At 38.7% G+C, this 15579-nt stretch overlaps 1 protein-coding gene across 13 annotated transcripts in view; it reads left to right on the top strand.

Annotated features, from left to right (window-relative positions):
• pikfyve (phosphoinositide kinase, FYVE finger containing) overlaps positions 1-15579 on the top strand; it is a 37601-nt gene that overhangs the window by 5201 nt on the left and 16821 nt on the right. For 9 of the 13 annotated variants that reach the window (XM_083536870.1, XM_083536868.1, XM_083536878.1 and 6 more), the window contains exons 2-10: positions 2593-2783; positions 5144-5182; positions 5407-5565; positions 9123-9232; positions 11426-11597; positions 13707-13914; positions 14438-14527; positions 14883-15018; positions 15100-15257. In XM_083536870.1, coding sequence (XP_083392996.1) covers positions 2603-2783; positions 5144-5182; positions 5407-5565; positions 9123-9232; positions 11426-11597; positions 13707-13914; positions 14438-14527; positions 14883-15018; positions 15100-15257 — 1253 coding nt within the window. In that variant the 5' untranslated portion in view covers positions 2593-2602. The remainder of the gene's footprint in view (positions 1-2592; positions 2784-5143; positions 5183-5406; positions 5566-9122; positions 9233-11425; positions 11598-13706; positions 13915-14437; positions 14528-14882; positions 15019-15099; positions 15258-15579) is intronic. The other 4 variants (XM_083536871.1, XM_083536879.1, XM_083536869.1 and 1 more) reach the window with 1 other exon arrangement.

Raw genomic sequence — 15579 nt, 5'->3', positions numbered from 1 at the left:
TGTTCCCTTCTATCTGTTCTGTGTTATGTGTTCCCTCCGATCTGTGCTCCCTCCTCTCTGTGTTCCCTTCTCTCTGTGCTCCCTCCTCTCTGTGCTCCCTCCTCTCTATGCTCCCTCCTCTCTGTGTTCCCTTCTATCTGTGTTCTGTGTTCCCTCCGCTCTGTTCTGTGTTATGTGTTCCCTCCGATCTGTGCTCCCTCCTCTCTGTGTTCCCTCCTCTCTGTGTTCCCTTCTCTCTGTGCTCCCTCCTCTCTGTGCTCCCTCCTCTCTGTGCTCCCTCCTCTCTGTGTTCTCTGTGTTCCCTCTGCTGTGTTCCCTCCGATCTGTGTTTTGTGTTCCCTCCGATCTGTGTTTTGTGTTCCCTCCGATCTGTGTTTTGTGTTCTCTCCGATCTGTGTTTTGTGTTCTCTCCGATCTGTGTTTTGTGTTCCCTCCGATCTGTGTTTTGTGTTCCCTCCGATCTGTGTTTTGTGTTCCCTCCGATCTGTGTTTTGTGTTCCCTCCGATCTGTGTTTTGTGTTCCCTCCGCTCTGTGTTCTGTGTTCCGATGTATACAGATGTATAGAAGATAATGTGGACCTGGTATGAAGTTAGAATTATATTGAAGTTTTATTATACAGAAATGATATAGTATATACAAGTTTAAGATGAACTGGAGAATAATTAGTAATGGCAATAAAATCACTGAGACATCAGTGTCAATGTAGAGATCAGAAATGGGATGGTGGTGGTGTTTGCTGGAAAAAAGCTGGCCCTGAACCTGCTGGTTCTGGTGCATATGTTTCTGTATCTTCTTCTGGATGCAAGGACTTTAAACAGTTTGTGAATGGGATGTGAGGAGTCCCTGATGATGTTGTGAGCTTTACGTAATCATCTACTGTGGTGAAAGTGCTAAATGGCAGGTAGTTGAGTGCCAGTGATGTGTTCAGGTGGATTTGACCATCATTTGAAGGCTTCTGATGACACACTGTGGAGATACCATACCACACTGTGATAGGGTTGGATAGGACAGATGAACTTTCTCAAGTTTCCTCAAGATGATGTTGCACCTTCTTAACCAGAGCACAAGTGTTCTGCTGCCAGGACAGATCATCAGAGATGTGAACTCCCAGGAACTTAAAGATGGAGACACGGTCTACATCAGTTCTGTTGATGTAGACCGGGTTGTGTCTCTAATGAGAATTATATTGATTTACTGGAAGCACTAAAAGTCCCAGTAGGTCTCTACTAGTCATTTGTTGCCATCTATTGGTGGCATGGAATGTCCAGTGGATACCAGCTTGCAGCTTGTTGGTTTCTACTGGATACTTTTAGGGACCATTAGGACACTATTACACATCCACATTCCAGTAGATTTCTACAATAGAGTCTTTGGTTTAATGATGATTCAATGATGTACACATTATTAGCACACCACATAAAGAAAACCGTAGGGTAATGGGTTTCATGCTTTACAGCTGATGGTATTTGTAATGGAAACCATTAAAATTTTAAAAGATTTATTGAAAGTTTAATCCTGTGTCTCTAATAAAAGAGTAGAAATCAATCCACTCGTATCGATATTATTTGGCCTGTTATTATTAGGTGGTGTGATTTATGCGCCGGTTAATGAGATCAAAACGAGATTGGTTTTAAAATGATTCTGATTAAAATGATTCTGACTAATACCCAATGCAACTGCTTCGAATTCTGAGATATGAGTAGCTGATATCTCACAAATTCGCCTAAGTTGCTTAATATTTGATTGTAATTTTTAATGCACAATTGAATATTTTATGCGGAAATTGTGATTTTATTTATTCATTTACTTTTATTTATTTTCTGGTTGCCAAATGTTGCATGCATTACATATATCACTTTAGACACTTTGAACATGTTTGTTCTCCTCCTTTGTTTTTTGAAGTGTAATTTCAGTAGGTGATGTCCATGGGTCTTCTGCAGAAGAATAAACTGTGTTCTAGGATTTTTAGGTTTTTTTTCTCAGTTCCCACGATCTTAAATGCAAGAAGACAGCAGGTAGTTTTAGGCTTTTTTTGGTTTGTATAGAATGTATGCGATTTAAAAAAAAAATAGGCATGTTTCGAAAATTCACTTCTATAAAAAGGAAGCAAATGATACAGAGTTTATGCCACACTGACTGTTTCTAAGGTGGGCCTATGAACCTTAGATGTTGTATAGTATGAGGAGTACTTTCTGGCATTCTCAGCTTGATGATTTGGGGGTTTTTTTGTTACGTCATGTAACATCCTTCATATGTATCGAATAGGTTAATGATTTTTTTCGTTTCTATTTAAAAGAAAGCAGCCTGTGTTAAGACTAGTACAGGTCTGATTGTTATATTGGTTGATTGACTGCACAATTTTTGTGGATTTAACTTCAAAAATTAGCTTTTTCGGGGTGACGGGTTTGTGTTGCATGTCAAGTTAAGCAGTAATGGAAATAAGTGAGAACAAGTCTCCGTGAGACGAAAGAGTAAACAACAGGCACTCTGTTCCTCTTTTAAGAGAACATGTGGTCCAGGAAAAGGAAAAAAAAAAAAAAACATGACACAAGCATCACATGACTAACAGACTGATATGTTATGTTTTTCAGGGGGAGTGATATGGCTGCTGAAGACAAGTCTACGTCTTCCTCGTCCACGCTGGACTGGATCTCTGAGCCACCCCTGTCTCCCCCCAGCCCCTCCCACCTGACTCACTTCAAACCCCTCACTCCAGATCAGGATGAACCCCCACTGCGCTCGGCCTACAGTTCTTTAGTCAGCCTCTTCCGCTTCAACAGAGGTAACAGATAGGGGTTTCACAAAACCTTTCTGGGAACCTTTGCTAATAGCTGGATAGCTTCAGTTACTAACTTTGCCCAATAGAACTGCACCATGTCCTGAGCTAACAATGATGGATGTATGTATGTATGGATGTATGTATGTATGTATGTATGGATGTATGTACAGTGGGTACGGAAAGTATTCAGACCCCCTTAAATTTTTCACTCTTTGTTATATAGCAGCCATTTGCTAAAATCATTTAGGTTCATTCTTCTTCCTCATGAATGTACACACAGCTCCCCATATTGACAGAAAAACACAGAATTGTTGACATTGTTGCAGATTTATTAAAAAAGAAAAACTAAAATATCACATGGTCCTAAGTATTCAGACCCTTTGCTCAGTATTTAGTAGAAGCCCCCTTTTGATCTAATACAGCCAGGAGTCTTTTTGGGAAAGATGCAACAAGTCTTTCACACCTGGATTTGGGGATCCTCTGCCATTCCTCCTTGCAGGTCCTCTCCAGTTCTGTCAGGTTGGATGGTAAACGTTGGTGGACAGCCATTTTTAGGTCTCTCCAGAGATGCTCAATTGGGTTTAAGTCAGGGCTCTGGCTGGGCCATTCAAGAACAGTCACAGAGTTGTTGTGAAGCCACTCCTTCGTTATTTTAGCTGTGTGCTTAGGGTCATTGTCTTGTTGGAAGGTAAACCTTCGGCCCAGTCTGAGGTCCAGAGCACTCTGGAGAAGGTTTTTGTCCAGGATATCCGTGTACTTGGCCGCATTCATCTTTCCCTCGATTGCAACCAGTCGTCCTGTCAGTGCAGCTGAAAAACACCCCCACAGCTTGATGCTGCCACCACCATACTTCATTGTTGAGACTGTACTGGACAGGTGATGAGCAGTGCCTGGTTTTCTCCACACATACCGCTTAGAATTAAGGCCAAAAAGTTCTATTTTGGTCTCATCAGACCAGAGAATTTTATTTCTCACCATCTTGGAGTCCTTCAGGTGTTTTTTTAGCAAACTCCATGCGGGCTTTCATGTGTCTTACACTGAGGAGAGGCTTCCGTCAGGCCACTCTGCCATAAAGCCCCGACTGGTGGAGGGCTGCAGTGATGGTTGACTTTCTACAACTTTCTCCCATCTCCTGACTGCATCTCTGGAGCTCAGCCACAGTGATCTTTGGGTTCTTCTTTACCTCTCTCACCAAGGCTCTTCTCCCCCGATAGCTCAGTTTGGCCGGACGGCCAGCTCTAGGAAGGGTTCTGGTCGTCCCAAACGTCTTCCATTCGAGGATTATGGAGGCCACTGTGCTCTTAGGAACCTTAAGTGCAGCAGAAATCTTTTTGTAACCTTGGCCAGATCTGTGCCTTGCCACAATTCTGTCTCTGAGCTCTTCAGGCAGTTCCTTTGACCTCATGATTCTTATTTGCTCTGACATGCATTGTGATCTGGAAGGTCTTATATAGACAGGTGTGTGGCTTTCCTAATCAAGTCCAATCAGTATAATCAAACACAGCTGGACTCAAATGAAGGTGTAGAACCATCTCAAGGATGATCAGAAGAAATGGAAAGCACCTGAGTTAAATATATGAGTGTCACAGCAAAGGGTCTGAATACTTAGGACCATGTGATATTTCAGTTTTTCTTTTTTAATAAATCTGCAACAATGTCAACAATTCTGTGTTTTTCTGTCAATATGGGGAGCTGTGTGTACATTCATGAGGAAGAAGAATGAACTTAAATGATTTTAGCAAATGGCTGCAATATAACAAAGAGTGAAAAATTTAAGGGGGTCTGAATACTTTCCGTACCCACTGTATGTATGTATGTATGTATGGATGGATGGATGGATGGATGGATGGATGGATGGATGGATGGATGGATGGATGGATGGATTTTTTTTATTATTTTTTTTCTTTATTATGCATTCAGCTTCGCACTTTTCGCAGTTAATAACAGTGGCATTGAGTTTGGAGTCATGTGATGTAGGTGGAGCGGTGCCATAAACACATTGAGAATTTAATGGACCCAGTCATGTGGTTCTCTAGCTTCACTTTCTTTCATCCTTTCAGCAATTAAAAATAGAACAGGCCTGTCTGGTCTGGTTGCTGAAAGTGAATTTTTTGGTGAGGTTTTAAATAACACTAGTAGAAAGGATTTGATCAAAAAAAAGATATGAAGAATAATTAAATTAGCTATGGTTGACTAGATAGAGTAAAGTATGTATTCTATGTATTCTATGTTGTTACATCAACATATGATGATAATTTAATCATTTTAAATGGGGTTAAAAAAAAAAAAAAAAGCATTAAACCAGGAGGAAATGTAATTACACAGTGATTAAATATCTAATTTCTGCCTTTTATTCCTTTTAGAAAAGTCAGGTGCAAACATTGCACCAGCAAAAAAGCTTGGTAAGTCTGGCCCTTGTTATACAAAAAAAAAATATAAGCACAGAAAGGATTAAAAAACAATAAAAAACCATCACAATTCAGGGAAAAAGCAGATTGGCACCAGTGGGTGGGTGGGTGCTATTCCACTGAAACAGCTAACAGCAAACCATCCCATCATTAGTGATGTGTAGCTTTGGCCAGGGCTGAATTTCAGTCTTCTTGCTTTTTTACTGGTGTGCACACAGAGGATGTTCGGCCTCCTTCAGCAGCTGATAAACCAGAGTCTGCTGCACCATCACCACAGGGCGAGCGCCGGAGCTGGGCCTCTTCCTCACTGTCCACACACAGCTCTGGGACACACAGGAAACACTCTGAATTGGTCAGGAGAACCTCTACAGCCTCAGGTAAATCATGCCACTGTTAATCCACAGGGAATTAGGCCTAATGGTGCTCATGTCATACAATGACTAAGTACTTGTGTTGCAGTATAACGCTTTAGTGAAGCAAAGTGGTATTTTAGCAGGATGTACTGCAGAAGTGAAGTAATACCTGGATATTTAGTTTGTTTGACTCGTGTCTAATGTGCCTTATCTGATTTATTGCTCGTCTTCCACTTGTAATGGCAATAAAATGGTATTTTTCTATAGAAAGCTGGGACACTCATAGATAAAGTGAGAGACTACTACAGTAGGAGTTCAACTGTATCAGAAACACCAATATCTCAGGTTCAAATACATTGAGGTGTATAAATTTAGATTAAAAAGATAACACCGTTAAAAGTTATATATTAGTGCAGTGTCAAGGCAAGTTTGCAATGTTTGAGTACCATTGAAAAATACAAAGAACCCAGATTTCTTTCTTATGGACCATTGTAAATAAAAAAGACACAGAAGAGAAGAATGCTGTAAAGGACAGAAACCGCTCAAAGCTAACTATACATCAGACTACACACAAAGAAAATCTTTCACTCAAATAACCTTATAAAATTTATGTATTGAGAAAATAAACACATCGATGTAACGCTTATGACATCATGAACTTTGACTTTTTTGCTCCTTGTGCTACATTTCAAAGGCTCGAAATCCATTTCTCCAACAAAGATTTTTGTCACATGCAATGGTTATTTATTTATTTTTTTTTATTTAACTTTTTTTAAAGCTCTTTAGGCTTGTAATATTTAAATACAAAAAGTCTGTCAAATACTTCTCAGCTAAAGTAAAAAATACATGATAATGATATTAAATACAAACAGAAAACGGCTCATATCTAATAAAGTTATATGACATAATGATGTTTCAAGTTTGCCAAGCTTTTTCTTGGAAGAATCCAAAAAAATATGCACCGCAGCTCATTGGTTATAAAAATTAAAATGTATCATGACTTTCAGTGAAGGGCAGAAGTAGTTTCAGCTTTCCTAAATTGATTCAAGAGGTTATAAAGTATGACTGAACACCTATACAACACTTTTTGTACAATCTCAGCTCGGGATTTATTATTATTATCTATACAGCTCATCTCTCAGATCAGTATTTTGGACAAGAATACAGTCTTAAATGTATACATTTTTATTATCAATGCTTGCTTTGAACATTTCAAGAATGTCGAGATTTCTCTGTTAAATATGTCTTTCTGTGCCTGCTTTTCTTTAGACATAGTAGCACATTGTGGCTAAGCCTAAACTCAACATGGTTTGGAGACACATAGCATAGAGGATTTTCAGACTGTTAGATTTTATTGTGAAACTGCACCATACAAAAGGAATGTGTCACAGAGATGCTGTAACTCAGCTAATATGACCGTGTGTTCATTTAGAGCTACGAAATCTCCCAAAGAAGATGGCACCCACTTGCTACTGGCTTCCTTGCAATATGGTTAAAGTGTTCACTCGTGCTGCAATGAAAATGCTGTTTACTGTTTTGCCTGGCGCTAGTTAGTTTATTTACTAACTATATTAGTAAGCGTGTAATCAAGCATTATTTATAACATATCCTCAGAATTATAGCAGTGGTAGACGAATTACAGTTACTTCGTTACTGTCCATCACTGAATTACAGTATACAAGTAACGATGGGAGTTACACTACCGTTCCTGCCCGGTAGATGGCAGTAAAGTGTCAATTGAAAAACTGCCCGGGTTATGTAATAATGTCTGGTATTGCACCAATAAAGCTAAATGTGAGTATTATTAAAATATTTGATATTAAAAATGGGGTCCAAAAGTCTAAGAGCACTAAATAAAAATCCTTATATTATGCGTTTTTGTACTAAAATAATATTTATTTGAAAGAATATTTTTCAGAATCCTGTAGTGATCCCACATTGGAAATTGTTTAAACTCATTATTACAAGGAATTTTTGACATCCTGAGTGCAAAGTTTGACATTAATTGGAATTTTGGCATATCAAAGATGCTTCAATAGAAGAGATTTTTTTGTGGGGGGGAAATCTGACGGTTTGTTCAGTTAACATAGTTAATATCACACTTCGTATAGGGTCCCTAGGCTTTAAACTTTAATATTAAATATTTAAGATATTGAACAATTTACTGTTTAAAATACAAAAATAAACAATCAGGATTTTTAACGTGGTGTTAAGCTTTTCACTCTACTGTATATGCAGAATGTTTCACTTCAATCTTGTACTTGGTAGTCAGTACAGTCATTTATCTGTTTCTGACTGGCTTTAGAAGCTTTCTAGCAAGTATCCATGCTACACAAAGGCACTCTAGTCAGGATCAGGGCCTGTATTTTGTTTTTCAAGTGAAGATCAGGCCTAAATATAAAGCTTTGTTCATCTTCTCTTCTGTTCACAGTGGAGTGGGAAGGTGAGATTTTTATTTAAAGGAATGAAAATGTGTGATTGTGTGCTGGGGTTCTGAAATGGTTTGATGTCTGAATGCAACTGTTTTTTTATTTTTTTTATTATTATTAAAACGTGTGTGTGTGTGTGTGTGTGTGTGTGTGTGTGTGTGTGTGTGTGTGTGTGTGTGTGTGTGTGTGTGTGTGTGTGTGTGGTTTGGAACTTAACCTTCTATATCAGGGGTGTTCAGCTACAATTTGTTAAGGTCCAGTTAAAAAAAATAATAATAATAATTTTCACAGTACATCGAACCAGATATCCAAATCACATGCCCAGATTAATGATCAGTTCAGTAAATAGCTTATGGCTGTAAATGATGTGTAGTGATTTTAATATTTTTTTCATATCTGCTCTTCACATTAATGCTTGAGACTATTCTCATAAGACACATCTGTTTTGAATTGGTTGCAGGCAAAGTGTCAACATACTTCTTGGCCAGTTCTCTTTAAACATTTTGTTTGCATTGGGGATTCTTTACTCCTGTGAATCAACTGTTCACTGAACCAGAGAGATAATAAAAATGCTGAATCTTAGAATTTATTAAATTTTTCTTTTAAAACTTATATTTCTGGTGTTGATGTAGTTGTTCTAAATACCCTGAGCTTCAACAATCTACATAAATGCATGTGATTGGATAAACTGCAATAGAGGATTTGCAGAAGACAAACACGTTCACATTTATCCGCTTTGTTAGTGTATCCCCCCCCCCCCCCTTCCAGAAGTTGAAGACCCCTGTTCTACAGCATGTCACACATAATTAGGCTTGTGTTTCCTTTAATGACCATCTTGCTGTTGTTGGTTGAACACGTTTTGAGCGTCTGCACTATAACACTTTCCCGATATCTGCAGTTTTGATCTGCTTTCATTTTTAACACGGTTGATGATTTCCTGTGATCACAAAACACAATTCACAATAGCTGTCATTATTTTTTTACTTCAGGACTTTCATCAGACCATGAGTTGGTATGTGACCATTTTTTTGAAAGAGGTGAATGAGACAAATGACAATTAGCATGAGCGGTGTAAATATTGCCTGAAATGCATGCTCACTGATGTTTTTTTCCACCTTTTGCATGTCACTCATTCTTTCTTTCTGTTTCCAGATGGACGGCGAAAGTCAGAGGCTCCTCTTGGGACTCATGACCCTCGAACTGCAGTTCAACTTCGCACTGCCCTAAAGAGGCTAAAAGAGATCATGGAGGGAAAGAGTCAGGTATGGATATGTGGGTTTTAGCATTTAGAAACAAGTATGCTTGTCAGTAAGATTGATGGAAAATATGATTAGGAACAGCAAAGTAACATACACAATAAGAAAAACTACATACACTCGTATATAAACTACATATATATACACTGAGCACTTTATAAGAAAGACTACAATAACACTAAACTTGGCCTCCTTCTGTTCTCAAATCAGGTTTTTTGGAATCATGGATTCCAAAAAATATTTCAGACATTCCTTTTAGATTATGGTCCATCTTCTCGTAGTTCCTGCAGGTTTTTTAGCTTCACTTTCATGCAGTGAACCTCCCATTCAAGTCATTGTGATGTTCATGAAACCAGTTTAAGACGACTTGGTTGAGAAACTTTTATTGTCATTCCAACTATATATAGCTGACGCTGTGAAATGAGACAACGTTCCTCCAGAACACTGGTGCTTCCTAAAACAATATAGAGCTGCATCACACAATATAGAGCTACATAACAGGACACAGAGCTAAGGACTAAAGTAAGTGTCCTCACCACATAAAGCGCATCGTGTGCAACCCGGTGAAAACAGTGCAAGACAAAGACAGACTAGTAAACCTACTGTATAATATACAGTACAATGTGCAAAAGAGAAAACTGTAAACAAGAGTGTACTTGTAAACATAAACACAATGTTGTACAAAAATGGCAAGAGGTGCAAAACAGCATGCAAACAGTATAATATGATTAATTTAAAATGGGTGGTGCTGAAGAAATGGATGTGTACGAAGTAAAGTGAAATGAGTATTGAGTGTGTGTTGAGTTCAGGTTGTAACAGTTCAGTAACACACAGTTCAGTGAGTGTGTGTGAGTTTTTTCTTGTACAGTTCAGTTCTGTGTATTGAGGAGTCTGTTGGCTTTAGGGAAGAAACTGTTATACAGTCTGGATGGTAGGAGAGTGAAGATTGTGTGTGGGGTGTGTGTGGGGTCGTCCACAATGCTGTTGGCTTTGCGGATGTTAATGTCCGTAATGGAGGTGAGAGAGACTCTGATGATCTTCTCTGCTGCCCTCGCAGTGAAGCAGCTGCTCAGGATACTCTCGATGATCCCCCTGTAGAACATTGTTAGAATGGGGGGAGGGAGATGGGAGATTTCCTCAGCCTTCTCAGAAAGTATGGGAAGAAAGCATGGACTTTCTTGGTGATGGAGCTGGTGTTGAGTGACCAGGTGAAGTTCTCCACCAGATGAACACCAAGGAATTTGGGCATATTTTTTCCCCCAGTCATCAGATGTCTAGCATGTGCTCACTGCGGACTCAGCTTTCTGTTCTTGGCTGATCGAAGTAGAACCTGATGAGATCTGCTGCTTTTTATTTTTACCGCTTCCAGCCCCAGTGCTGGCATGTTGTACATTTTGAGATGTTTTTCTGCTCACCACCACATTTGTACAGAATGGATATCTTAGTTACTGTAGCCTTTCTGTCACAGGGTTTCCACAGGGTCTTAAAAAGACTTAAATTCACTCTTCTGGGTCTTAATTTTTTTTTTTGTTAGTAGTTATTAATTTTTTACCGATGTCCATGTAACACTACCTCTAATGCTGTTGTTCTTTCTTTCACTAGTCAAAATATAATTTGCTGTGTTAAGATTACAAATGAGACCAACATGCAACAGCCAGTCAGCTTGCTTTTATTGGAGCAAATATCTCTCGGATTGTACCACAGACGAAAAACTGATTTTATTTTTCAGCTATGGGGAAGTGCAAGTTTAGCGATACTTGCTTTGGAAAAAAATAATTGAGGGCTTTGTTAAGGCCGGTTGCTAACAACGTATTTGTGTGTGTTTTTGATGTCGCAATATAGGTCTTAAATTTCATTCTTAATGGTCCAAAAAAGGTCTTAAAAAGTTATAATTTGACTTGCAGGAACCCTGTGTCAGCTCGAACCCATTTGCCAATCTGTAGAAACTGTTGGATATGAAAATTCCAAGAGATCAGTAATTATAGAAATGCTCAATCCAGCTGGCACCAACAATCGTGCCGCAGTCAAAACTGATCACCATGGCGACATATCTCTCCATCCTGATGAACGTGAGCTGCTGGGCCGTATCTTTTACGATTTTGAGTTGCAGTTCTGCCACTCAATTGGCTGATTTGATAAAGTGCTCAGTTAGTATAAATCTATATTCTCTTTTAATTCTGTGTGAACTGCTGCCAACAGGACAGCGATCTGAAGCAGTATTGGATGCCGGACAGCCAATGTAAAGAGTGCTACGACTGCAACGAGAAGTTCACTACATTCCGCCGACGCCACCACTGCCGTCTGTGTGGCCAGATATTCTGCAGCCGCTGCTGCAACCAGGAGATTCCTGGAAAATTCATGGGTTACACGGGTAAGTTAGAAATTCCACGCGCACCTCGGGGCACTCAGTATCACACGTTCACATTCACGCTTTTATTACTTGGCATATTATGTTATAGAAATCGCACTAACAGGGTAGTACACTTGTATAGCCGGATTTGAGGAGCTGGTATCTTGGGGATGCCAGCAGCATCATGTCACCTGTTGTTACTGACTAGATGGTTTCTAAGAAGTAGGACTGTCCTAAATGACCACACGTTTGTGCGCTGAACTTTGACTTTGTTGCGTAAGACTTTAATCACTAGAATGCGTTGGCAATGCTGATAGCTCTCACATGAGTCCGCTCTGTCAAAGTCATCAACTCAGTGAGACATTTTCCTCTGACAATATTTCATCAGTCTTTTCAAAAAGTGCAATCCTGTAGAGCTGTTTCAGTCTACCGCACTTGTCGAATTCAAGTTTAACTGGCAAGAAGCATTTGCAAGATGCCAGCTAAAAGGACAATCTACACAGCTGTCTTGTTTCTCTCAGGGTTTTTTTTCCTGCACTCTCAGGGAGTTTTTATTTGCCACAGTCAGCACTGGTTCACTCATTAGGGATAAATTTACAATTTCTAAGGAGCAAACTTAGAGGCACTAAACCTAGGCACTCTTTTGTACAACCTAATAACGGTATTATTGCTGTAAAGCTGTTTTGAGACAATGTCCATCGTTAAAAGCGCTATACCAATAAAATAAAATTTAATTGAACTGCGTAGAAAAATGACACCTCATCAACTCTAATTAATATAGTCAAAATGAGCTATTATTTCCTGAATCAACTATTTATAATATTTTCAAATCTATTGCAATCCATTTTGCTTATTTAAAGCATTTATTTCAAAAACCAAACTGATCTGACCATAGTATAAGAAAACTACAGGTTTAAATGATTTTTTTTTTTTTTTTAGAAAAATACTAAATACATTGAAATATATTCAAGAAATGTTGATTTGCTGACTTGTTTGCAGTGTAAATAAAATTCTATATGCTTTTGGTAGTTCAGTCAGTGTCCTTTAGATGTCAGTAAATGTGCTTATCACAATTAATTAAATCAGAAGATTCCAAAAACATTTTTAGCAAATTTAAAGAATAGAAAACTTAAATGGAAAAATGGAAATGGTTATCTCTGTGTGGCAAGACTTTTACAAATTATCTGTAAAATTTAGGGCTGCAGCTATCGATTATTTTAGAGTATTCTACCGATTATTCCATCGATTAAACGAGTAATCGGATAAGAGTACATTTTTTTTTATTAAAGAGAAATACTAAATATACAACAGAAAATAAGACGGGCCTCTTAAAATTATAATTACTTTCTATTTTAGAAAAATTCACATTTTTATTGCTGAAATTGCAATCCGTGAAAACTAAACCCATTTAGTGTAGTTAATTGTCTTGTTACATCAAAATGCAAACACAGATTTATAAATAACAAATCTATTTTAAATTACTTTATAAAAAGTCACTTTGGAAACTTTCTGTCGTTTTCATTGGCCTGAATCTTCTCCTCGCCTCTCGCTGTTTTCTCTCCGTTCTTCCATTTTTCATTTTGCAGCGTTTCTTCTGTGTTTCCTGTCCAGAGCGATCCAGAGTTTAGCGGTCGGTGCGTCAGTGATAATGGTCCGTGGGGAAATGGTGATTCATGTGTAGTTAAATGGACTAAACGAAGCATCTGGGCAAATAGGTGTTTGTTTTCTGTGATTGATCGTTGTTGTTTTTTTTATTGTAAATTGTTTAATTTCTTTTGTTATCGTAGGAACGTTTTGTATGGTTTTTGCATTTTACAGAAAATTCTGAAATTTAAAAGTGAATAAAGGGTAATATTTATATAGTTGAACAGAAACTGTATTCGGATTGGGGTCAATAAAAATGAATGTACATGAAGGCTGTGTTTTTTTTTTGTTTGTTTGTTTTTGTTTTTAATGCTCTGCATTAGTAGCTCTTTAAATATCAAACATGAAACCCATATTCACAAGAATGTTCTTTTGCACTAGAGTGCTTATAATCACACATTTGTTAAATAGTTTCAAACCTGGTTCTCTCTCTCTCTCTCTCTCTCTCTCTCTCTTCCTCTCTTTCTCTCTGTATACTTGATGTAGGTGATTTGCGAGCATGCACATACTGTCGTAAGATTGCGCTGAGCTACGCGCACTCCGCTGACTCAGCGTGTATTGGGGAGGATCTGACTGCGCTGTCAGACTCTCCGTGCTCTGTGTGTGTGCTGGAGCCCACAGAGCCTCGCACACCCGTCGGCGGACGCAAAGCTAGCCGCAACATTTTTCTTGAAGAGGACCTCGCCTGGCAAAGGTAAAAACATGGCTGCATAAGGCTTCTATTCCATTTTTTAATTACCATGTTATTTCTTATTCAGGGAATATTTCTCATGGTCTGTCACCCACCTGACTTTCATCTCTGCTTCTGTTTATTTTACTATCTGAAAAGCAGAAGTGGTTGAATGCAGTTAAATTTGGGTTGTGTGTGTGAAAGAGGGCTTTTGTACCACTTGTTCTCATTGCTAAGCAGTCAGTTATTTTATTTTTCATTTTACTTCATTTCTTTTTTGCTCATATTCACCCAAACTTTTCTTCATAGCACGTCTTTTCTCCTTTCTCTTCATGCATAGAAAAACTCCCATTGGGATGAGGAAGAAGTGAGTCTCTGGTGTTTGCACCTTTAGTTGATATTTTGAGGCTTCCTTTGTTCTAGATGTAGCGAATGCAACATTTGTCATGCATGTGGTTTACTAACCAAATCTCTGTAGTAGCAGGAATTGATTTAGCCGACGTCTTAATCATTTGGTTTTCTGTGTGTGTGCGTGTGTTTGATACAGTTTGATTCATCCAGAGTCTCAGAATAGTGGGCTTAACTCTAGATTGTCAGCAGTGCAAGAAGATCTGGGCAAATCACCAGCACGGAAGAGGTTAGTGTATGTGTGCGCTTGTGTGTGTGTGTGTGTGTGTGTGTGTGTGTGTGTTTGTTATGTAACTTTGCTTGTGAAAATGATTATACATCAGGCTGGAGAATATGTTTCAAGATAACAATAGTAGATAATATTCATTCCCTTCACTCATTTAGATCTTATTGCTCACTATTTCATCTTATCGCTGACAAATGACTGACTGAACAGCTTGTATAATTTCCTCCTTTTGCTTAATCTCAAACCGATATAAATCTAGCATGTGTATTAGGATTGATCATTTTTGCCATACAGCTCCTAGGTACAGAGTCTGTAGAGCTTCTAAAAGGCCACTTGTTTGCCTGCTTGTTCTCTGTAGATCAGCGAGTGTAACCAACTTGTCGCTGGATCGTTCAGGCTCGATGGTTCCATCATACGACAGTTCTGTGAGCCCTCAGAGCACACGAGCAGTGTCCAAACCTGACCACAGCGAAGAGGAGCGCAAGATCCTCTTGGTACACATCACACTAAGACAGCTATGTAGTGTTGTCTTTCGCCGTTTTTGTTAACCTATGTCGTTTTCACTTCGTTCGCAGGATTCGTCTCAGTTAAAAGACTTATGGAAGAAAATCTGTCACAGCAATACCGGGATGGAGTTCCAGGACCACCGATATTGGCTGCGTACTTACCCCAATTGCATTGTGGGTAAAGATCTAGTAAACTGGCTCTTGCGAAATGGCACCATTTCTACTAGGTAAGTATATTAGAATACACAACCCTTGACATGACAAAATATTCTGGAACAAGCAGATTCCCCAACATTAAATACAGCGTATTTACTAGGGGTGTAATGGTACACGTATTCAAACAATTCAGGTTCACGGCTTTCGGGTTCACATGCGTATCGAATACGATCCTATTTTTATTTCCCTCACGAGCAGTGTTGGGGGTAACGCGTTACAAGTAACGTGCGTTACGTAATAATATTACTTTTCTGGAGTAACGAGTACAGTAGCGTGTTACTTTATAAATGTACACATTACTATCTGAGTTACTTTTTTTTTTTTTAAGTAATG

This window comes from Silurus aristotelis (assembly GCF_946808225.1).
Source record: "Silurus aristotelis genome assembly, chromosome: 3".
NCBI lineage: Eukaryota > Metazoa > Chordata > Actinopteri > Siluriformes > Siluridae > Silurus > Silurus aristotelis.
This window is presented reverse-complemented; position numbering and strand designations above follow the sequence as displayed.